The sequence below is a fragment of the Electrophorus electricus genome, chromosome 12, assembly GCF_013358815.1.
Source record: "Electrophorus electricus isolate fEleEle1 chromosome 12, fEleEle1.pri, whole genome shotgun sequence".
Classification (NCBI taxonomy): domain Eukaryota; kingdom Metazoa; phylum Chordata; class Actinopteri; order Gymnotiformes; family Gymnotidae; genus Electrophorus; species Electrophorus electricus.
The window spans coordinates 6,117,030-6,139,302 of NC_049546.1; the positions used below are offsets into that span (position 1 = coordinate 6,117,030).

The 22,273-nt window shown below is 36.5% G+C and overlaps 2 protein-coding genes across 4 annotated transcripts; one reads left to right on the forward strand and one right to left on the reverse strand.

Moving 5' to 3' along the window:
* Positions 1-1,184: 1,184 nt before the first annotated feature.
* gsr (glutathione reductase) lies at positions 1,185-8,994 on the forward strand. 3 transcript variants are annotated; one of them, XM_027003647.2, is made up of 13 exons: positions 1,185-1,530; positions 1,872-1,898; positions 2,717-2,805; positions 2,879-2,948; positions 3,341-3,488; positions 3,861-3,915; positions 4,181-4,280; positions 4,368-4,454; positions 4,978-5,145; positions 6,088-6,199; positions 6,764-6,895; positions 8,070-8,203; positions 8,295-8,994. In XM_027003647.2, the coding sequence occupies exons 1-13, from the start codon at positions 1,303-1,305 to the stop codon at positions 8,442-8,444; spliced, it is 1,500 nt and encodes a 499-aa protein (XP_026859448.2). In that variant the 5' UTR covers positions 1,185-1,302; the 3' UTR covers positions 8,445-8,994. The 3 variants fall into 3 exon arrangements, with proteins under 3 accessions (XP_026859448.2, XP_026859449.2, XP_026859451.2); XM_027003648.2 differs by having other exon boundaries at positions 1,452-1,522; XM_027003650.2 differs by lacking the exons at positions 1,185-1,530; positions 1,872-1,898 and adding an exon at positions 2,224-2,519.
* A 1,434-nt stretch (positions 8,995-10,428) lies between these two features.
* spdl1 (spindle apparatus coiled-coil protein 1) lies at positions 10,429-21,153 on the reverse strand. The gene is made up of 12 exons (XM_027003623.2): positions 21,141-21,153; positions 20,560-20,724; positions 19,202-19,378; positions 18,255-18,449; positions 17,330-17,479; positions 14,838-14,936; positions 14,634-14,744; positions 14,412-14,552; positions 14,220-14,320; positions 13,248-13,435; positions 12,486-12,765; positions 10,429-11,205 (listed from the first exon to the last, which is right to left on the reverse strand). The coding sequence occupies exons 2-12, from the start codon at positions 20,722-20,724 to the stop codon at positions 11,049-11,051; spliced, it is 1,764 nt and encodes a 587-aa protein (XP_026859424.2). The 5' UTR covers positions 21,141-21,153; the 3' UTR covers positions 10,429-11,048.
* Between the last annotated feature and the right edge of the window lie 1,120 nt (positions 21,154-22,273).

Here is a 22,273-nt window from a genome sequence, read left to right on the forward strand (position 1 = left end):
TTTTCATTTAAAAATAAATAAATAAATAGATAGATAAACATGGAACAGTTACTTAAACAATTTTGCAACATTTGAGCTTCATGTTCCTCAAAGTATCTTCTTCTTTATAAAGAGCGGATTTGGCCTCAATTATTTGACAGTTGTCTTTTTCCCAACCAAAAAGACATATTTACATGTGTAAAAATGCTAATTGATAGAAATATATTTTCAAAAACCCAAGTGATCACAAACCTTTTAGTTATTTCTACTGTTTTTGTCTCTTATGAAGAGCTTGGCTGTGATTTTACATGTAGCCATTACCTAGGCAAATGATGATGACTGTTAAATTTGTTTCATTTTCAACATTTATGGCAGTAATGAGTTCAGTGCAAGCCACCCCATTCAAGAAACTATCCATGTACATTTCTTATATTGTCAAGTGACAGAATTAACACAATCAAAAACGCAATTCATTTATATACATTGTGCACACCATCATTTACAGTCAGAAGTGGTATCAAGATTGCTAAGACTCTCTCACTGCAGCATATTTTATTAGTGTAAATTACTTTGTCATGCCAGAGCTTCAAGGGGAAAATTGCCAACGAAGAGAGACGAGATGGATCAAGATTTGCTGTGGACTGAAGGTGTGTTGTTCGGAATGAGTTCCCCTCCCGAGATTTGTGTTGTCAAGCATGGGTGCAAATAGCCTAGGTCAGTGGTATTAAAATCTGGACGTAGAAGCCTAATTTTGTAATACCTTGTTGATTAAATGATTAATGTAAATGGTTACTTTGTCATCATACTCGACCCCTAGGTAAAAGGAAGGTGGAAAAAGCTTGGTTCAATGGTATCCTCTAAATTTTTATATGATGTGAAGAAGGACAAGTCGGGCTATTTATATAGTCGGGCTTCATTGCCTCGTAAAGGCTATATGGGTAAAAGCAGTGGGATTTTATCCAATTTACATCCACGTCACCAACAAGAAAACAAAATGATCTATAATAAAGCTGTAATATGTTGCGAGATCACTGTAAATGCAAACTATCCTACTTGACGTCTAGATTTCGATTCATCCAGTCGACAACCTACTGCACAAATTGGCTGCCGCTTCTCATCCGTGTGTGTCGTTTGGAAAAAGCGGATTAATGTCCGTAAAGCGTCATTGATTTTTAAAAAGGCGCTATATAAAACGTGATTAATAATAATATTTATTATGGGTTTTATGCAGCAGACAGCTCACCATGACTCAGCACTGGCTTTCGTTCCTTTCTTTGTCCCTCCCATTAGTTCAATAACGAGGCTCGGTCCGACTTCCTGCTTATGGAGGTATTAGTACATTTCTCTCGGATGCAGGCGTCTTATCTTACATTTCGTCTCCCGGTCTCACTCGTTTGCGTTCTCCGGCGGAGAATGGCGTCGGACGCCGTTACCCGTTTCGACTTTCTGGTAATAGGAGGTGGTTCCGGGGGGTTGGCCGGTGCCCGAAGGGCAGCCGAACTCGGTGCCACCTGCGCCGTGATCGAAAATAACAGACTTGGAGGTACTTGCGTAAGTAAATACAAGCTTCAACTGGAGTGTATTATAATGAAGGAGCCTTCTGTGACTTATTATGTAGGCGATCGTCTACTTTATCACATGAGCAGTGGAAAGCCTCTTGACGCAGCTTCTGTTGAATGTTCTGTGCGGTGTTTGCTGAAGTGAAGGGCATGTGTTTTGGTAGTGTTTTTCTACACACCTGTTGGGATGTAGCTGTGTATGCGGAAATGGGAGAATGGTTGTGGAAATAAAGACGTGAATGTCACAAAGGTGAAGATGTTTGTTTAGAATTGTCACGTCTTTTGATGTTAGTCCTGAACCAAAAGCACATAATAAACTGCTTTCTGTTACAGGTAAATGTTGGCTGTGTTCCTAAGAAGGTAATACCTTACATTTGATGTAGGCTAATCCAATTTCTTTTGTGTGACCCATTTTAAAGCCCTTTCCAACATATATTGTATGATTAGATTCTATTAGTTATCTAGCTATAGCAAACTGTAGGCTACAAGAAACGTGTTCTGGGTAAGGTTTTTTATTTTAGCTGAAATGTGTTAATTCTTTCCCCAGTTCTGGTCAGTTTTGAGAAGTAGGTGTCGCTTAAAACATATATGCCTGCGCGTGTGTGCGTGTGCATGCGCGCCTGAGGGGGAGTGGGGGCGGGCTCGTTTATCTGTAAAGCAAAAAAGAGGAAGCTCATGCTTCATTTCTGGAAATTTTATCAGACGGTAAATGTCTGCATCAGCAAATGGCTGCTGCTGTCACTTATGCATACCGGAACCAGAGATTTTTGAAAACTTATTCATTCATTTTTCTCATTGATAAGAAACTTTAACCCGGAGCAACATTACTTTTTATCAGTTCGGTTTTCAGTTAACATACTTATCTAACGCCCCTAGCTATGTTCCAGACCGACGCCCAATGCAGTTTCACATCCACAAAGGTTTTTTTTTTGTTTGTTTGTTTGATTTGCAGTTTAACGATACAGATTTCTTAACTATAAGGTTGGTTAATAAGTATTTAGCAACGGCTGCTTCACCTTTATCTGTTTTTTGTTTTTTTTAAGAATTTTGTAATATTTAAAGCTGTTGGCAGAGGCTTTAATATTTCCTGAACATAATGGAGTCTTGTGACTGTGTCGACTAATGGTATAAAAAAAATAGCCTAACAGGGGGGAAATGTTTTCCATGTATTTTGGAAGGTGATGTGGAATACATCGGTTCATGCTGAATATCTTCATGATCATGCAGACTACGGCTTTGAGGGAGCACAAGCACACTTCAGCTGGCAGTGAGTAAGGAGTGAAGAGTAATGACGTGCTTGATATTATTGACTCAAAATATTAAAAGATTTGTGTTTACAGACTGATTAAAAACAAAAGAGATGCTTACGTTAGTCATCTGAATCAGATTTACCGGAACAATCTTGATAAGGTAGGCAACCCCTTTAACTTCTCATCTTACGTTTGTTATATCTGTAAATATGAATACATTTTGCAATGAATCTTCAATGGCAGAAATAATAAAATCTGGGAAACTACAACAAATGAGAACCAAGGAATATGCTCAGAATTGCTAAGATGATACACAAACAAGGCTTGAGTAAATGACACAACAAGAGCTCTATTCATACACAGAAAGGTGGTGTAACAGGACAGGTGCAATAAACTCTAAAAGGGAGGAGCAGTGGAACCATAGCATTGTACATGAGTATGTTAATACTCAGCTGATTTTGTTTGTATAGCCTTAATGGACACAAGTTGGTGAATTTTCAAATTTCTTATGGCTTTCTGTTGAAAATAATGTGCGATACATAATACCCACAGGCCAGAATTCAGACCATTCAAGGCAATGCCCGGTTTACTGATGACCCAGAGCCCACTGTTGAAGTCAGTGGAAAGAAATACACAGCACCACATATCCTAATTGCCACTGGTGGACATCCATCAACAGTTAGTGATGAAGATGTCCCAGGTGAGTAAAGGTTTGTACTTAGTATACATTAATGAACTAGTAAGGGAAATTTGATAAATAATTTATAGAAATTGATATATAAATTGTTTTTTAAACGTCACTTTTAGTTTTTTAAAACCGGCCCTATAATAAAGTTTAAAAACCAGTATTAAAGGATGTTTTTCAGGGAATGACTGCAGTGAATCTGAAAACCAAACATATACTGCATGGTTTGACAGAATCCTCTCACAGGCCATAAATATATGGTCCAGTCTAGTAGCAGTAGACTTGCTGGTATTATTATCTGGAGTGTTTTTGTTTTTTTGGGGTCTGGTGCTATTTTTGGGGGGGGGAGGCGTTTGCTTATTTGAAAATCATTTGATGTTCTTGAAGGTGCTAGTCTTGGCATCACCAGCGATGGGTTTTTTGAACTTGAATCGTGTCCTAGGTAAGTTGTATTGACTTGATGATTTTAACAAATACTAACTTTATATGAATAGTAATAATTAATCAAAGACATTATTATATGACATGGTTTTATTAACATTGTCATTTTTGCAGAGATGCTTTTGTTGATTCACCTTTGAGACTGATACTCAGCACATCACTTTGAACAAAACTGGTGTTGCTTGTCCTGTTCTATATGAATTTTTGAAAGCATCCTAGCTAAATGGCCAACAGTGGACATCTGCCTAATGTCTCTCCTTTTGTAGACATAGCGTTCTTGTAGGGGCAGGATATATTGCTGTGGAAATGGCTGGAATACTGTCCTCTCTGGGATCCAAAACATCCCTTATCATCCGTCATGATGGGGTAAGAGACCCATTTCCAGACATAGTGAATTATGTAACAAAGAAGCAGCAGAAATTGAATTGGTTATATTTTCTGTGTTTCCCCAAGGTACTAAGAAATTTTGATGCTTTGATAAGTTCAAATTGCACCAAAGAATTGGAAAACAGTGGTATTGACTTATGGAGGAACACTCAGGTAAGTGTTCTGTCATTTTGTTTGAAAATTTTTAACTTGGGGTGAATTTGATCTGCTGCCAGCGCTTTCCAGTTGTTAGCGAAGGACCATAAGGAGGTCAAGAACATGCACTAACAGATTTTAAAAGCTTCAGATAAGGTTGGCTCTTGTCTTCCCAGATTAGTAGTAAGCCACTTTTCTGTGATAAGCCACAATATACTTTTCAGGATCAGAAAGTAAAATTCCTACCCTGGATTTTAACCAGCCATCTTATTTGCCAGTTACCTCAAGTAAGATAGGAGATTTAATTAGTGAAATGTAAATTTGTGTTTGGTAAAATTCATAATCATTTTTAAGTGTCAATGTTTTTATGAGATAATTCCGTCTGAAACAGTTTTGCTGTGTAAATATATCTGTTTTCTGAAAGAAAAAAAGGGGTTTCCCAATATTATTTTTATACAGGGGAGACCGGTATTATTTCTACAAACAAAACAATGAAAATAAATATTCCTAGTACTCATGTCTGTGTGCTGTGGTTCCATAGGTAAAGTCAGTGCAGAAAACGGAACAGGGTCTAAATATCACACTAGGCACAAAAGATGTTAAAGATAAGGATGCAAAGGAGAAGACTGACAGGATTCAGGGAGTGGACTGTCTGTTATGGGCCATTGGAAGAGAGCCCAACACCGCTGGCCTCAATCTCAGTCAGATGGTAAGAAAAGAAATTCCCAATATTTTTAATTTACATATATGTAATATAAAAATGTATATTCTGGGCATCTCAGCATCATGTAGAAAATCACTGGTGTTTGTATTTTTAAGTCATATTTATATTTAAATATTACATTTATAATGGATATATATTATAAAAGATAAGGATAATTTTTGTAAGTGTTTGGGCATTTAGGGGATTTTGGGACATTTGTCTATTTTTAGAGTTGACCATTTCAAAAGATGTGACAATGGATGTGTGGGAAAAGTCATCTGTTTATAAGATGGTGTTAAGCAAAGCTTAACTTTTATTTTTTGGGTAAGGTTATTTACATTACCTGTATGCAGTTTATGCCTCCATTGATATTTCTTTCTTGCACAGAGCTTTCTGAGCATGAGTTTTCCAACTGCATCTAGGCCATGCCAGTTTAAACAAGCATGTCCCTTAAAGGTCAAAAAAGCTAAGGGTTTGAGTTAGATGGATCACAAACACTGTCATACTAATAAATATGTAAATCACTCTGGTTAAGAGTGTAGTTCTCCTTTTCTGCAAATTTGCATCAATTTAGCAATCTGGGATCCACCACATTAATTGGCTGTCAGCCTTTAAATTAACACTTGATGCCACAGTAATAGTACAGTAGTTCCTAATAATAACAGGCTTGTAGAAGTAACCCAAGTTTTGCACTCTGTGAACTAGTAGTCCTCACTATTGAGGTGTCCAGGAAGTACACAGTGGTCCTGAGGTCTGAGCAGTATTATCTCGTCATTATATGCAGACTACGTATCTGAATATGGCATTTATTTTGGAGTTTTAATAACAATTGAATGAAAAACAGTTCCAGTTCTTACGTATGTGTCCATGACTTTAATCATAGTGCATGGCCTTGTTGGACTCCTCTTTGATTTTCACTTGGTAATAAAATTTTCATTTGACTTTCAGGGTGTGAAGCTTGATCCAAAGGGTTGCATTGTGGTGGATGAATTCCAAAACACTACACGCCAGGGCATCTATGCACTTGGCGATGTGTGTGGGAAGGCTCTCCTGACACCTGGTAGAATTTCCTTTGTTGAAGACCAAAATGTTACTTTAGCCATTTAATATTGTAGAAAGTCAACCAAACAAGTTACACCTGTGTATGACGGCTATACAAATTTGTTGACTATATATTTGCATTCATGGTTAAGTTAAATATAGAGAAAGTAATCTCAAACTTTGCAGCACCTAGATTGTATTAGTGTTCGTTATCTCTTAGTGTGCATTATAAAACTAAGAGCCTTTTAAAAAACATAAAACTCTAGGAGGCACAGAAGTGCCAAACATTTATCAGAACATCCTGACCAACGAGCTGCAATACATAAGTAAATGGATTATCCTCATAAGTAAAACAGTCCATGAATACACAGAACACGAACTAAGCTAAGCAATTTGATCTTTAGATTTATTGTTCATTAGTACAGTAACCACCCTTTGTTTCAAATGCTCAGCAATAGCTACAACTCTGACTGTTTGGTTGAAATTTTCCAGAATAACATACTCCATACTCTCACCAACCCAAAAAAAATTCCACAGGGAACAGCTGATATTACATGTGTTGTTTTTCTGTTTGTGTGGGCAGTTGCCATTGCAGCTGGCCGAAAACTTGCACATCGACTGTTTGAGGGAAAAGCAGAATCTAAATTAGATTACACCAACATTCCTACTGTTGTTTTTACCCACCCACCTATTGGCACCATTGGACTAACTGAAGGTATGTATAATGCACAAATCAAGTAATGATTTCAGTCTCAATGTTATAAAACCTTTGATATTCGGTTTTCATGACATAAATCGACATTGAAAAAAACAGGACAAACTCACACTGAATGTTTAACTTTGTTTGGAAGGTCAAAGATTAAAAGCCACACTCCTTTATGCAGCTTGAGTGCTAAAATGGGCCACATCTCTCTGAGTAAATTTTATGAAGGTGCAGTTTGTGAACTCTTTCAAAAACACCTACAATTCTGCTCAATACCTTCTAAGGCGGATACCTAATACATACATATATTATAAACAAACAATATACACCATGGTTTATTATTGCTGTTCTTACCTCCTCGGTGGGGTCTCTGCCAGTTATGTTATTCTAGCAGCTAATGGCCACAATATTGATTTCTGCTTCTCATGAAGAGTAACTTCAAGACATTGTGCTCTAATGCCTCTTAAGACTTGGGCCACCATCAATCTATAGTCAGGTCAATAGATTACATGGTGCTAAGTATTATTTTTCATTTGCCTAGGAGTGGGCATCCTACAAGAGATATCCTACCTCATACATGTCAAAAGGGCAATGGACAGAAAATAAACTGCACACACCCCTTGCCCTTGATAAGTGTAGTGGATTAATAGTGTAAAAGATTTATTTCAACAACTTTGCAAATATGCATGCTGAAGAGAAATATATTATATTGATGAATGAAATGCACTCTACTGACCTCATTCTCTATCGAATAATAGTTTGCATTTTCAGCCTACATATTATAATGATGAATAAGGTTCATTTAAAATATAAAAATATTATTTTACATTTCACTTTCTTAAATTGAATTGCTTCCATTTAGGGGTCACATGTTGCACAGACAGCAAACAATTGGAGAAATTTAGACTTTTCTGAACAAATTAGCCCAGAACACTATTTCATTGTTGGAGTGGTATGTTGGACATTTAACACCACCTTCTAGTGGCTAAATCATTCTATTTTTGTTTGTTTGTTTATTAAACAATGCAACTATTATTGTTATTTTAATTATTATATACTGTATAAAAGGAGGGACCGCTGTGAATTCATTATAAAATGTAAAAAATTTAGTCCACTTCTATTTCTAGTTGATTTGTTAGAATAATATTTTTAGAAATGCTGTCATATTAGGAATCATGTTTTGTAGATGAGGCTATCAGAAGCTGGGGAAAGACAAGTGTGAAGGCTTATACCACTTCATTCACGCCAATGTACTATACCATCACATCACGCAAGACCAAATGTGTCATGAAACTGGTGTGTGTAGGAAAGGAAGAGAAGGTAAGTGCTGAGTTGTTATTCAGATCTTTTGCTCTTTCTCAAAATGTTTCCTCTATCAATAGTCATATTTCTTATGCTCTCCACCTGTCAGGTAGTTGGCCTTCACATGCAGGGTCCGGGCTGTGATGAAATGCTTCAGGGATTTGCTGTGGCCATCAAGATGGGTGCCACAAAAGCAGACTTTGACAACACTATTGCCATTCACCCTACATCTTCAGAAGAGCTAGTCACGATGCGTTAACCAAATTCAGTTTTTAGTTTGAGTCCACATCAAGCTTAGGCTATCCTAAATGTAGGGGGTAGTGGTAGCCAAGATGGCAATGACAAGTTCAGAATGAATATCAGGTTGTATAGGTTGGAAGTTTAAGATTTGTTTGTGTTGACTCAGTACATTGTGTTTATTTGGCTGCAAGTTAAGTAAAATTTAGAGTATGTGAAAAGGACAAGAATGTGCCAATAGTTGTTTCTGCACCTGATTCATATCCTCTTCATTCCTCATTTACACACTTAGAATTAAACAATTAAGAGCATTTGGGAAGGAGACATAAGGAACCAGTATTATAAAGCAGCCCAAATGGTTTATTTATGCTGATTTAATGGGATGTGAGTCAATATTGTTAATTCATGGAGGAACAAAATTGAATTAAATCAAGGTAACATCAAATTAGCATTACACCTGTAAAATTTGATGTAAAACACCCATTTGTGCATCATCGCAATTTGCAGTAACCAAGATCATGATATGTAGTAATAGTTGTTTAAAAAATCTAAAAAGGTCTGTCTGCATTTTACTTTGTACTCTAAATCATTCTTCACTCTGACAAAGTGATTTCAGGTGCACAAACTAGTTGCAAAAAGAAAGCTTATACTTGATGGAACTAAGCTTTGTGCTTAAAGAACACTTTGTTCTTAAAGAACAATGATAATTTGTTTGTGAAAGACTGCAACAGTAAGGCAAGTGTACTGCATATAGTCTACAAATGAAAGCACTGCTGTTGGGTCACAACCCATACTATTTCATGTATGTTTGTGATGGGTAGTAGAGTGACAAATATACCATAATTTATTTATTTTTTACTCCTCAACAAAGGATCAAATAATATATGGCATTTCTTCTCTCCACTTGTGAATGTACATTTTCCTTTTTACAGTGCTATGAAAAAGTGGCCTTTTTGAATTCTTGGATTTGTGTACAAATTTTCACATATTTAATCAGGTTTTAGAGTGAATTGTAGTAGTAGTATATAGATAAGTGGCACAAAACGTTGCACAAGTTCTTTCATGTCTTTGGTGTACAAGGTATCAATTCTGCAGTCTTTGGGTGTGAAATAATGTTTGCCTCACCTCAGATAATGCAACCTAACCGAATAGTTAGTCAGGATCAGTGATTAGTAACTAGTGTCAGTTAGCCACCAGTCATGATTCGAGGCAGCCTGCCAACCAAAATCTAACTTTGGGCACATCTCACCTCAAAAAAAAAAGATTACTGAGGACCTCAGAAAAAAAGGTTGCGGACACCTATCAGTCTGGTAAAGATTACAAAGCCATTTCTAAGACTCTAGGACTCCACCAAACTATTCAGGCATATTGTCCAAAAGTTTGGAACAGTAGTCAGTTTTCCCAGGAGCTGATGCCCACCTAAAATCTCTCCAAGAGCAAGGACCAAAACAAAATCTGAAGAACAGCACCCTCGAATAAGGTCAGTGATCTTGCCATTTTTTCCCCCCTGATGGTTGAGTCATGAACATGAGCCATGGCAGGGTATCACAACAGAAAGCTTTGCTAACCAAGAATATAAATGCTCAAGTGCAACAAGACACACCTTATCCAGTTCTGAAACAATGTTTTAAGGACAAATAACAAATAAGCCCAAAGTTAAAATGACTGCCTGTCATGCTAACGCAATCACCTTTTTACCCAGGGGGCTTGGGTGCTTTATATTTTAAAAGTGTGTGTGTGTGTGTGTGTGTGTGTATATAACGCAATCACCTTTTTACCCAGGGGGCTTGGGTGCTTTATATTTTTATATTTTAAAAGTATGTGTGTGTGTGTGTGTGTGTGTATATATATACTTTCAAATCATTAAGATTTTTTGTAATATTGGAAGTAAATATTTTGAGTCAGTCAAGTCATTTGAAACTGGAGGCAATTTCAATTCTTAATAAATGTTTGCAACAGTTTCCCTGCTCAAATATACCTTGGTATAAACCAAGAAATGCCCATGTAGAACAATAACTTCACAGTGAAGTGTGGTGGGTATTTAATGTTGACTTTTTTCCCTGTTGAAGAGCTCATGGCTCTTGGACTGACAGGAATTCTTGGGTAAAGCTTTCAGGTCACACAATTTTCCCTGGCACAGTCAATATTATTTGGTACTGACAATGCCAGAAGGAAATCTTTGCTGTACTGGAATCCTGTACCCTCATGCTTGGTTTCTTCCTTGTGACGTACCAAAGGACAGGTAGAAGCTAGATGTTTTAATATATAATAATACCATAAAGGCGATTTGTAAATATTGCTTATGGAAGCACTCAGATGATCGGCATAAAACAGATACGTATATGCATTTATGCATGCACAAAATATACAAACATTACCTCACCTTTTTGAAACGGATCATTATTGAAAGAAGACACTAGAAACATGACAACTGTCAGTTACCATCAGTTAACCTCTTAGTGCATCTGACTGACTGACTGAAAAGAATTGATAGCCTATAGTTATAGAGCTTAGTTCTAATAAATTATGTAAATGAACAGTTAAAGTGTTTATTGTCCACCGATAACATTTAAGAAAGTAATTAAAAAACATAATACATTTGTTTCTTTACAATGAGAATTTTGAACTACTGTTGAGCACACTGTCTTTCCATTGTGTTCTCTGGATCAATGTGAACAGGTGCTTGAGTTTTCTTTTGTCTCTCAGCTCTCCAGTTCTCTCTCTCCTCATTTTGCTTAAGCACATGCTGCTCTGTCCTGCTACTGCTGCCTGACACCGAAGACCTGCAGTCAAAGCAAACCAGTGTGGTATTTACAATTTATCTAAACCATCACACACAGTAAATACACTGAACTTGGTACGTAAAAACATTAGAATACGAGGCCCAGAGAAGTTTCTCTGTATATTCGCAGGATGTATATTCAGACAGAAAGAGGACATTAGCTGATGTACATCAATATACTAGCCAATCAAGAAAGCATTTACTAGGTCCCAGACAGAGCTATACAGCTATCTTTTTATCCTTTGGTGTATAGGTAGCACTTTGAAAAGTCAGGTGACATTTTTCCTAAATTTATCAAATATTTACATATTTTGTCAAGGTTAGACAGTATTATTAAAACAGTTTCTCCACAACAAGGTTTCCAAACTGTGATTAGTATTATAATAGATTTTTATGCTATTGTTTCATCAAACATGGAAGAATAAATCTGTTTTCACCTGCCTCTAAGATTTTATATAAACATTATTTTTCAAATGTTTTAAAATGTAAAATTCAGGGTTTCCATGATCATGACTAAGTATACATTTTCTTTTAAAATATTTTTTTTTGTTATTTACATATTAAATCTAAGACATGCGTAACAAATAGCTATCTAGCAAAAAGCATCTTGGCTTGTCGGCTATGCTTCTAGCTAGATACACTAAATTTAACAATTAATATTCCTTTCGATGGTTTGCCAAGAACTGATATGCATTTGTGAACTATATAAAGTTTATACCGCTAGGGTGTTGCTAGCGCAATCAGTAAGTGAGATCTTCCAAATGAAAATGTTATATATTGTTATTCATAGCGTTGCAAATGTTAACTACATTTTATGATAAAAGTTAATAATTTTTTTGTTAGGCTTACAAAACTGTCTGCATGCTGATAATTACATTTTTAGATGCTACCATCAAGGAGAAAGTAGGAGGATTTAGAGCACAAAAAAAAAGATGCAGCTGCCATGCCAAAGTGCTTCACTAAAAGTAAAGATAATGTCTTACGTTTAACTTGCTTGGTCAAAATGAAGTTGTCTTGTTTAAAACCTGTTTAAATCTATTCCAGACCAACGGAAATGGACCAGGAATTGTAGAACAAAGTTCAAGCACCAGGTTTGGCCCACAGGGGAAGAAGGGCTAATATTCCATGAGAATATGATTTTTATTCAGTAACTTATTAGGTGACATTGTCACACCAAAGACTCATGATATAACTAAGTGGTGTGTTTAATAAGTATGATTAATGTAAAGTACTACTGGCATTATATTAGCAAGGATTTTGCAGACTGTGAGTGGTATTTACCTTGGGGGATCAGGTATTGAGACTGGGGTATCCTCACAAATGCGGACACATTTGCTGTCCCGAAGCAAACCATGGTTACAGTCAGGGGCTTGTGCTGACTGTACTGTGTCCACAACCAGATTCTTATTTGAACATGGGAGAGTTTCTGGATCAGTGCCTGGAGTCTTGGTTGGCTCACTTCCCAGAGCAGGAGCATCCACACTATGGTCTGGCCTTCCTTCAGGAAGGTTTACTGGAAATTTCTCTCGTTTGCGTTTCTGAGTTCGTGCCTTAGTCACCTCTGAAGACAGAATGCACTGTTATTAACTGAGTACTCTGATTCAGGTCGATGGTTTCATATTTACTTATACAAAAAGAGATAGAGCAATAGAAATGGCTAGTAAATAAATATACTAAATTGGCTTAACAAATACAGAATTCTGAGCAAGACCCTTAACCCTCAATTGCTCAAGTTGCGTTCAGTCATAATTGTAAGTCGCTTTGGATAAAAGCATCAGCTAAATGCCAAAAATGTCAATTTAAATGGAACAAATCTTAACTTTTACTATTCTAACTGTTGTTGGTTTAAGATTGAATATTTAATGTGTTGATGTTCAGAAGCTTTCTGAGCCCCTGAATTTTTTTTTTTTTAATCTCTGATAAGTCAGCTTCACAAGATGATTAGGGAAAACCAATTGCTTGGTCAAACTGCATTAACTACAAGACCCAATGACCACACTTATCTATTTAAAGGAAAATGCTTTGAAATGTGTGTCTATTTACCATGAGGCTCATATTTCATCCGTAGTTCTTCAAGTTTCACTTGGAGCGTGACATTATCACTCTGTCCTTGCTTTAGGGCATTCTCTGCTCCAAAAAGTTTCCTCTCCAACTCAAGCACTCTCTGACTCTCAGAAAGAGCTTTCATTCTTGCCATGGACAACTCATCTTTTAGCTTCTCTGCAGCTTTCCTATCAAAAATATACAAAACAAATAAAATCAGGATTACATTTGCGCAAAATGATTACAATGCAGACAAAGGGAAAAAAAAACGAACAGATGACTGGACTGTTAACACTGGTATTACTCTGCATAATCATATTCAGTACTTTAATTCTGGCTGAAGGACTGAACTGAACAAACTGAATAAAGGACTGAACAAACCAAATGTCCTAACCCATTTTATACAGTTTGAATAGGCAGTGACATGAAACCATGTCTGCTGCCATATGTAAGCCATGACAACCAAGGCCTTGTGGCTAGGATGATGCTCGTAATCTTCCAGTTCTCCCCATGACGTGGTACGCCAAACACAAATATTAGACACATTAATTAGAAACACCTTGTGTGCATACAGCTAGTCCATCTGCCAATCAAGCAGGGACTCTGACATAACTCCAACACTGCTTTGCCCAGTACACCCTCACCAACACAACATCCACTACTATGCAGTGGACTACAGTATACAACTGTACATCACAAAACACATGTATAAGACATGTAATAAAGTGTCTAGTGAGTCTAGCTACAAGATAGGCTTTTATATTCTCTCTTCATTAAGCTATGACAAGGTCACAAAACAGGGAATTTGGTTACTTTTACTTTTTTTTTTTAAATATCTAAATATTTACAACAAAGTTTTCTTCCCAGAGGTCAGACTAAAATTAGGAAATCAAAGATCTATGCTGCCTCTATGCATTTTATATAGGATGCAGAAATACTTCAAGCTGACTTAATCATGAGATTGTCACTTACTTGGAATTTGAGAGCTGCATTTTTAACAGATCTGTATAATATGTCTCATCTACAAAACCTGCCGTCTTGGATGGACCAGCTGAGGTCTGTTCCTTAGTTATCTGTTGGTAAAGGAGTTACAGTACCCATTTTACTCTCTAAAACGTCTACTCAACAACAAAAAAACAAAAATTACTGGAAATTGTTTTTTACCTCCAACTTCTCTAGCTTTTGTACTTTTCTGTTCAAGGATTCTATCTCGCTGTTTTTCTCTGACAGCATGAACTGCAATCGCTCAAGTTGGGCTGGGTCAGCTCTACTGCCATGGAGTTGCATAAGATTAGATATCTGTACCTGCAAGAAAAAAAAAATGACACTGAAATGATCAAATGTATTATTTTAGAAAGATTTGTGCATAAAATGCAGTGTTTTTACCTTCATGCGAATCATCTGTTGTTTGGTGAACGCATGCTGCTTTTGAAGAGATTGGTACTGCACTTTCATGCTGATCAACTGCCTTTCCATTTCCGCACGCTTGTCCTCTACCTGTAACAAGTGCAGATTATTCAAATGTTTTATAACATTAGAACATTAATTTCATGTGTACGGATAAAACATTCGTAATATTGAAGATTATACCTCAGCAAATAGAGAGTTGCCTTTGCTGTTTGGATCCTGTGCCTGCTGCAATGCCTGGTCCAATTGGATCTGAAGGTCCTGGTTAGACTCCCTAGATTTCTAGGATGAGATATCAGATCGGTGTGTGTGTGTGTGTGTGTGTGTGTGTGTGTAATGGATTCTAATAGATTGCATATTTAAATGTACTCAGCCTTTTTCTTTAGCCCAGCCCCTTTTAAAAACCCTAGAAAAATAATTATTGCACATTATAATGAAACTCAACCTCTAATTAAACTTGCACAACATACTTAGCTCCCACCTTATTACAGCAACAGCAAATTTGCATGGTCCTCAAAAGGCAGACACCAAGCTAAACTATACACGTCTCCAGTCATAGTAGGCCACAGCATGTGCGGCTGAACCAAGAGTTTGTGATGATTTAGCACTCATTGTTAAAGCCTTCCCTCAAAAACCTGCTTTGATACTCCTTTGACCTCTCCAGTTAACATTATTTTGTCAACACATTATCCATTTAAGATCTTGGCTAAATTGCTGTACACATTAAAAGCACACTATATTTTAGTCTGGCTTACAATGTGTGCACAATTATTAGGACAGAGTATTTTGACCATATTTTTATGCATATTTTCCAACTGCAAGCTGTATACACTTGATGCTTATTGGATTTAAGCAATCAGGTGATGTGGATTTGTGTAATGAGGGAGGGTGTGGCCTAAGGAGATCAACACCCTATATCAAGGTGTACATAATTATTAGGTAACTTCTTGTCCTCAGGCAAATTGGGCCAAAAAAAGGAGATTTAATTAACTCTGAAAAGTCAAAAAGTGTAAAATCTTTCAGAGGGATGCAGCACTCTTAAAATTGCTAAGATATTGGGGCATGATTGCAAATAGCCAACAGGGTTACCAGAAACATCTAGGTTTCTTGTAACACTGAGACACAAAAATAAACTGCCAAAGATTTGAGAAGAATTGAACGTGAAGCGACCAGGAACCCTACAGTGCTGTCATGTTCCAAAACTGCAACCTACCTGGAGTGCCCAGAGTGTTCAGTACTCGGCCAAGGTAAGTGGGGCTAAAACCCAACCACCACTGAACAAGACACACAAGGTGAAATGTCAAGAAATATCTGAAGAAAGATTTTTCTTCAAAAGGTTTTATGGACCAAGGAGATAAGAGTGACTCTTGACAGACCAGATGGACTGGATCAGTAATGGGCACAGAGCTCCAGTTCGACTCAGATGCCAGCAAGGTGAAGGTTGGGTACTGCTATGGGCTGGTATTATTAAAGATGAGTTAGTTGGACCTTTTTGGGTTGAAGATAGACTCAACCAACTACCAAACCTATTGCCAGTTTTTAGAAGACACTTTCTTCAAGCAGTGGTACAGGGAAAAAGTCTGCATCCTTCAAGAAGACCATGACTTTTATGCAGGAAAATGCTCCATTGCATGCTTCGAAGTACTCCACCACATGGCTAGCCAATGAAAGTCTTAAAGATGAAAGAATAAATGACATGATCCCCTTCCTTACCTGACCTAAACCCTATTGAAAACTTGTGGGCCCTTCTTAAACTGGAGAGTTATGCTGAAGGAAAACAGTACAGCTCTCTGAATAGTGTCTGGGAGCCTGTGGTTGCTGCTGCAAAAAAAGTTGATTGTCAACAGATTAAGAAATTGACAAACTCCATGAATTGAAGGCTTATGACTGTTATTGGAAAAAAAAAAAAGGATGGCTTTTTTTTTATTATTATTTTTTAAATGTCAAATGTTTAAATCAAGTTGTTTATTATTCTCACTTTAACAGAGAAAAAACAAGTGAGATAGGAAAACTTCCATTTTTCATTTAGTTGCATAATAATTCTGCATACTAATAGTTGCCCAATAATTATGCACACATCGATATTCTCCTAGGAAAGCCAAAACATCACTTTTCCCTTCTTAAATATTCAGGTTTGAAGGTTAACATTTGATTTGACTGAACACTGTAGTTGTCTAATAATAAAATGACTTCTCAAATACAACTTGCCTAATAATTGTGCACACAGTGTATGGATGCATCACACTATCGAATCAGCAATCACTAGTTTGGTTAAGAATCTACTGCTTGCCTTGGATTGTGCACAGGTTACTTTTTGTGTACTGTTGGACATGAGTGCAGCATTTCCAACCATTGACCCTCATTTTGATAAACAGGCTTAAACATAGGCTGGATAGATAAGTCCTTGCCTGGTATAATATAATGACATCATTGCCAACTTGTTAGCATAAATGGGAATTTTTCAGAATCTCTTATGTTGGCCAAGAATATTGATTTAGATCCCTTGTTGTTCCCACTTTACAGCCACTTCACCATGTTTCAGATAAAATGTCGACAGTCTGGAGGTTCCAAAGGACTGAATGGGAAAACACAGATCTATGGACAGTCCCTTTAAATTTTCACTCTGTGCTATAGAACATTTAGCCATTGGGTTATTTAACCAAAATTATCCTTACCTCCAAAGCATTGTAAAGGGAAACCACCTCTCTTTCCTTTTCCTGTTTAGCATCCACAAGTGTCTCAACGTGCCTCTGGAGGATGGCATTAGCTAGCTGTAGCTGTTGTTCTTTGTATTGTGACTCCTGAAGCTCCTGCTTGAAGGCAGCCTGAAATAAAAGACATTTAAACACTCCAAAAGCAATGTTTGTGCTTTTAACCCTCTCCATGTATGTGTCCTGCATACTGATATTATGCCATTATAAGCACAGTAAAACCATTAAAGATGCATATTAATGGTGCACAAGCAATAACTAGGCTAACGAAGATATTACTTCAGGAAAAATACATTGTTGATTTTTGTTTAGGTATGTTTTCATACATTTTTTGAACGTACAAACATTTTAACTTTCTTCATATACAATTCAAGTGTCTGTCTTTATGCCCAAGTTGACATTTAGTTTACTTATGTGCAGTTGCTGTCTGGCTGATAAAAACAGTTCTTCAGTTTGGGAGACAGTAGGCCTGCTACTTAGCTAGCTAGCCAGCAAGCTCAATTTTGTTTGCTGGCTATGGCTGGTAAAATGGTGGTCATGTTTAAAACCACACGTCTTCAATGCCAGATAAAGGCTGAGACAGGAAAACTTTGTTAGCTAATGTAAACTAATGCAAGATTTCCAAGACAACAAACCTTGTGACATCACATTCTACTCATAGGTCAAGATGGCGATACAGTAAAAAAATCTAGATTGCTTATTTTCTTAAATCCAGTTTCACTGACATTGTTAAACTTAAGGATTTTTAAGAGTGGAAATCCATCTTGTAAATTAGGCTAGCTACATATGTTTCATGTGTGTGCAAATAATACAAATTTAGTTATTCAGAGAGAATACTTTGATTAAAAACAATACTTGCCCCCAGGATAATAAAAAAAACTGAATTTACCAAAGAAGATTCCAGATCCATATTTTGTACTTGGAGGTCAAGGATCTCTGAAGACATTGTCTCATGGGAATGTTCCTTCATTTTGCGGAGTTCCTCAGTTGTGCTGCTTAAAGACTGCGATTGAACATCCAGTTTGTGTCTCATCTGTTTTTCAAGTAGCTGAGCTTCTTCCAGTTCAGCTATCATTTTCTCCACCTGCAGAAACATGATTTAGGTGAAATCACCTTAAAGAGATGTTTAAACACCACCCACGAATTATATTGGAACAACCAAAATGTAAGATACAAAGCATATCTTGTCTAGCATCTTTGTAAAAGTACTTATTTGATGCAAAAGAAAATCAACAAATTTTCTCAATTTCAATTTCAGGAAAGTTAAAGAAGTTGGGAGAAACGCATCAGTATGTTTTGATCTGAGTGTGACGAATCAACAGCATTGATTTTACAATTTACAATTATACATTTTAATTGTATTAGAATTAATTCAAATATATCTGTTCTGTTGTTTTGCCAGTGTGTTACTATCAAGTAAATGCTCATATTTTGAACAAAACATTATCTAAATTTTTCAGACTGTCCAATGTAACAATCCACTAAATCCATTTTTACGGTATTGTTTTTATTGTCCATATTCCACTATTGTGTGAATAATTCCCCACAGGAACATAAGTATTTTTTAAATTCTAAATTGTTCCAACAACAACAACAAAAAAACAAATCAAGACCAAGATAAATAAGATAAACAGTACCATGGCAAAAATTGAGATTTCATGATTATAAAGACTCAATCAAATCACAATGCTGTGAGATCAGAGATTTTTTTTAACCTCTAATCATAAATCTCAAAAACTTTGTAAGAAATTTGCACAAATCTTACCATCACAAGTTGTGGCAAGCCTTAAAAAATGAATGGATATAGATCAATAATTCATCAGGTTATGGTCTGACCTTGTTCTTGAAGTCACTTAGTTCTACTGCGTGGTTCCTCTCCAACATTTGTTGCTGCTGTTCTAAAAGATATTTTTGCTGATTTTTAACCATATCAAATTCTGAATGAACACTGTCCAGCATACGGCCCTTCAGCTCCACCTCTCTTTGCAGTGAGTATTTCTCTTGCTCCAAGCCCTGTGAACATTATGTATTACATATTTTAATTTGATTTCAACAAAATGTTTTACAGTTAGATTTTTTAATTGTTATTCGCACTTCTTTTTAAATAAAACCTGGATGTCATCAAACATCGAAAGGCTACTGATGTCTTAAAAAGTATGGTTATTATAAAGTGTCACCATGTTGCTATCAAAAAGGGACTCGATTTGACTCAACTTTCACTAGTGTGAAAGTGATGGCTATGTACAGTCACATATCAAATCAATGTTATCTGTAAACTGTGTTGGCCATTGATTAGCATTTTCAGATTTAATATGACAAATCTATTCATCCAACTTATCTGAAGGAACACACCAAGCATGTTTCACTCTGGTCATACAACCCCAGTCTTTGGTATCTCATGGGGTCTCGAAACATAACCAGTTATTATTAATGTATAGATTAGAGCATGAAAAAAATATGACAAAAGCAGCAGACCACAAAGAGGTGACTGAGGCAGTCACATTCTCTCTAGCTATGGATATGTTGCTGTTTAAAGCTGTGTATGTGGGATTTAGGACACTGATGCACTCTAGATGCATGGTATGATGAAACTGAAAATATTTTCCTAATACTGAATGATGACAGAGGACTGCACAAATATAGCATGGCAAAGGTTCTGTTTACACTTTACTTTGCATTTTTAGTGTACTTTTTCCTAGAATACTTGAAAAATCTGTTATTTAATGATTGTGTTGTTATTGACTACAGATTACATCTTTGTTTAATATTTAAAATAAAGTTTAACTCAGGATTTAATTATCATTTTGAAAACAGTGTTTGGGGGGGGGGGTAGATCGCCTACTCCTACTTAGAAGTTACAGAAGAAATTACAAAAATGTTGAGAGAAGAGGTGTTTTAAGTTGAGAAAGTGAAGAGCTTTCCATAGTTTTAGGGCCATGACATTGGAAGATGTGCCCCCTACAGAGACAAATCTGAACTTAGGGATGGAGAGAAGGCCTGCCTTAGAAGATCAGAAGTGTACAGGCAGGGGAAATGAAATTCCCAAAATATAGTCTCCCGTGTTTTGTGTTTGAAAACACAAAACATCCATAAAAGGTAATATAACCATAGTGATTATTAGGTCATGCATGTACAGTTCATGATAAATGTGTGAGTTTGCTTCGTAAATGATTTTTTTCTGGTTAAAATCTTACCTCAATTAGAGCAGTCATCTCAATTCGCTGCTCCTCCAATTTACTCTGCAGCTCCATTTTGTCATCCAAGAGCTGAAGTCCATATTGTGCAGCCTTCTGAAGAGCTTCATCTGTATCCTCCACCTTTTTTCGTAACCTTTCAATCTCTGCCTCTGGAACTGCCATCTTTTGCATAAGGTGTTTTATTGTGATGAATACATTTGTAGCACCTCACCGTTTGGATAGTAACAAAACCGTCATATAAATAAATACCATCATATACCAGCTCCTTGCTAGTAATGCTATGATTATATTATGGTACCGCCACCACCAACACCATACACTACATAACATTATGTCTATGCTTAACACGGCCTAACACAGACTGAGAAAACAGTCACGGAGCTAGAGAGCTAGCGGTAATATTTACAAATTCTGTAGTGTTTTCAACTCAAGTTTTCATGTTAACAGAACTGCAGGTAGACAACTATTCGATCTTAATTTTTTTAACAGCACAAACAAAAAAAGTGAACTGCACTGTTTGGTCAGTTTCAGTACACGACCTCTAACGAGGTAATAATAATAATAATAATATCCCATACCTTTTTCGGCGTCCTTGATCTCTATGCTTCCAACTCAATAAGTTTGAATTCCTGTTCTTTGAGTTACGCGCGTCTCGGACCGGACGGATGCATTTGCTAGCTACCGCCCCCTATTGCGCCGGAGTTGAAAACGAACCCAGTGCGAACTGAGTGGAAACTGCACTTCACCCACTGCAATCAATCTCGGCGATGCTGATACACACATACCCAAATTCCGATGCCGCTATTGGGGATGTTCCCCTCACAGTATTTTTGATAAACAGTATGCAATTTTCAGGCCTTACAGACCTCATCAGATGAGATATAAACAGCCACCAAACATAGGCCTACATTATTACACGACTCTTAATCAGGGTTTAACCATGGGCCAGAAAAAAAGATCTCATTCCAATGTATAGTCACTATATAGAGGAATGACAATACATTTTATCTTTTAATGCATGGTATTTTTCTCACATGATGAATAGTTCACCTTCTCTCATGCCCCCTTATTTAGTCTTCAAGCTCTCTCACCCATAGTTTTATGTTTGCATTAAATCACAGAGGATTTAAGGAGCTGTGCTATAAACTACTTTGGAAAGAATTTTCAAAGTATCAAACAATAAATCAAACCTACTGGCAGTAAATACATGCGCATGTTTTTATGCAGGTATTAGAAAGTTATTATATAGTTCATCTGGGTATCGATGGGGTATGAATATCAAAGTTGATGCTAAAATTGTGTTAAAACAGATTAATTTTTCAGAGTAACCTTAAATGAGAACTAAAAGCCATCCGTTGTTTTTACAGAAGATGAAGAAAAAGCAAAAAAGGTACACAAAAACCCAAAAAAGAGCCCGCTTATTAGTTTTACTTTTCACCTCATTAAAATACTTTCAAGACTTAAAGATAGCCTTGATAAAATTGAGTTTGTTATAAATACAGTATAAACCCTATTAAAAATACAACCTGTGATTATTTAAATATGAACACAAAAGATAGCTAATGTGTTCATCTCCGTTATATAGCTACTGTGCTAACTGATTGAGATCTCTGATAATTCATATATTTGCAAATATACTCTACACCAAACTAGGCATTTTATATTTACATTTGAAGCAAATACTTTTATTAAAATAATGAATCAATGTATA

Excerpts from the sequence above, each read along its gene's own strand:
- gsr (XM_027003647.2), top strand. The coding sequence starts at position 1,303 with ATGGAGGTATTAGTACATTTCTCTCGGATGCAGGCGTCTTATCTTACA. Across the intron at positions 2,806-2,878 it reads CAAGCACACTTCAGCTGGCA|ACTGATTAAAAACAAAAGAG; the intron begins GTGAGTAAGGAG and ends TTGTGTTTACAG. Across the intron at positions 8,204-8,294 it reads GTGTAGGAAAGGAAGAGAAG|GTAGTTGGCCTTCACATGCA; the intron begins GTAAGTGCTGAG and ends TCCACCTGTCAG.
- spdl1 (XM_027003623.2), bottom strand. The coding sequence starts at position 20,724 with ATGGCAGTTCCAGAGGCAGAGATTGAAAGGTTACGAAAAAAGGTGGAG. Across the intron at positions 13,436-14,219 it reads ATGCAGCTCTCAAATTCCAA|GAAAGCTGCAGAGAAGCTAA; the intron begins GTAAGTGACAAT and ends TATTTTTGATAG. Across the intron at positions 12,766-13,247 it reads GATGAAATATGAGCCTCATG|AGGTGACTAAGGCACGAACT; the intron begins GTAAATAGACAC and ends TTCTGTCTTCAG.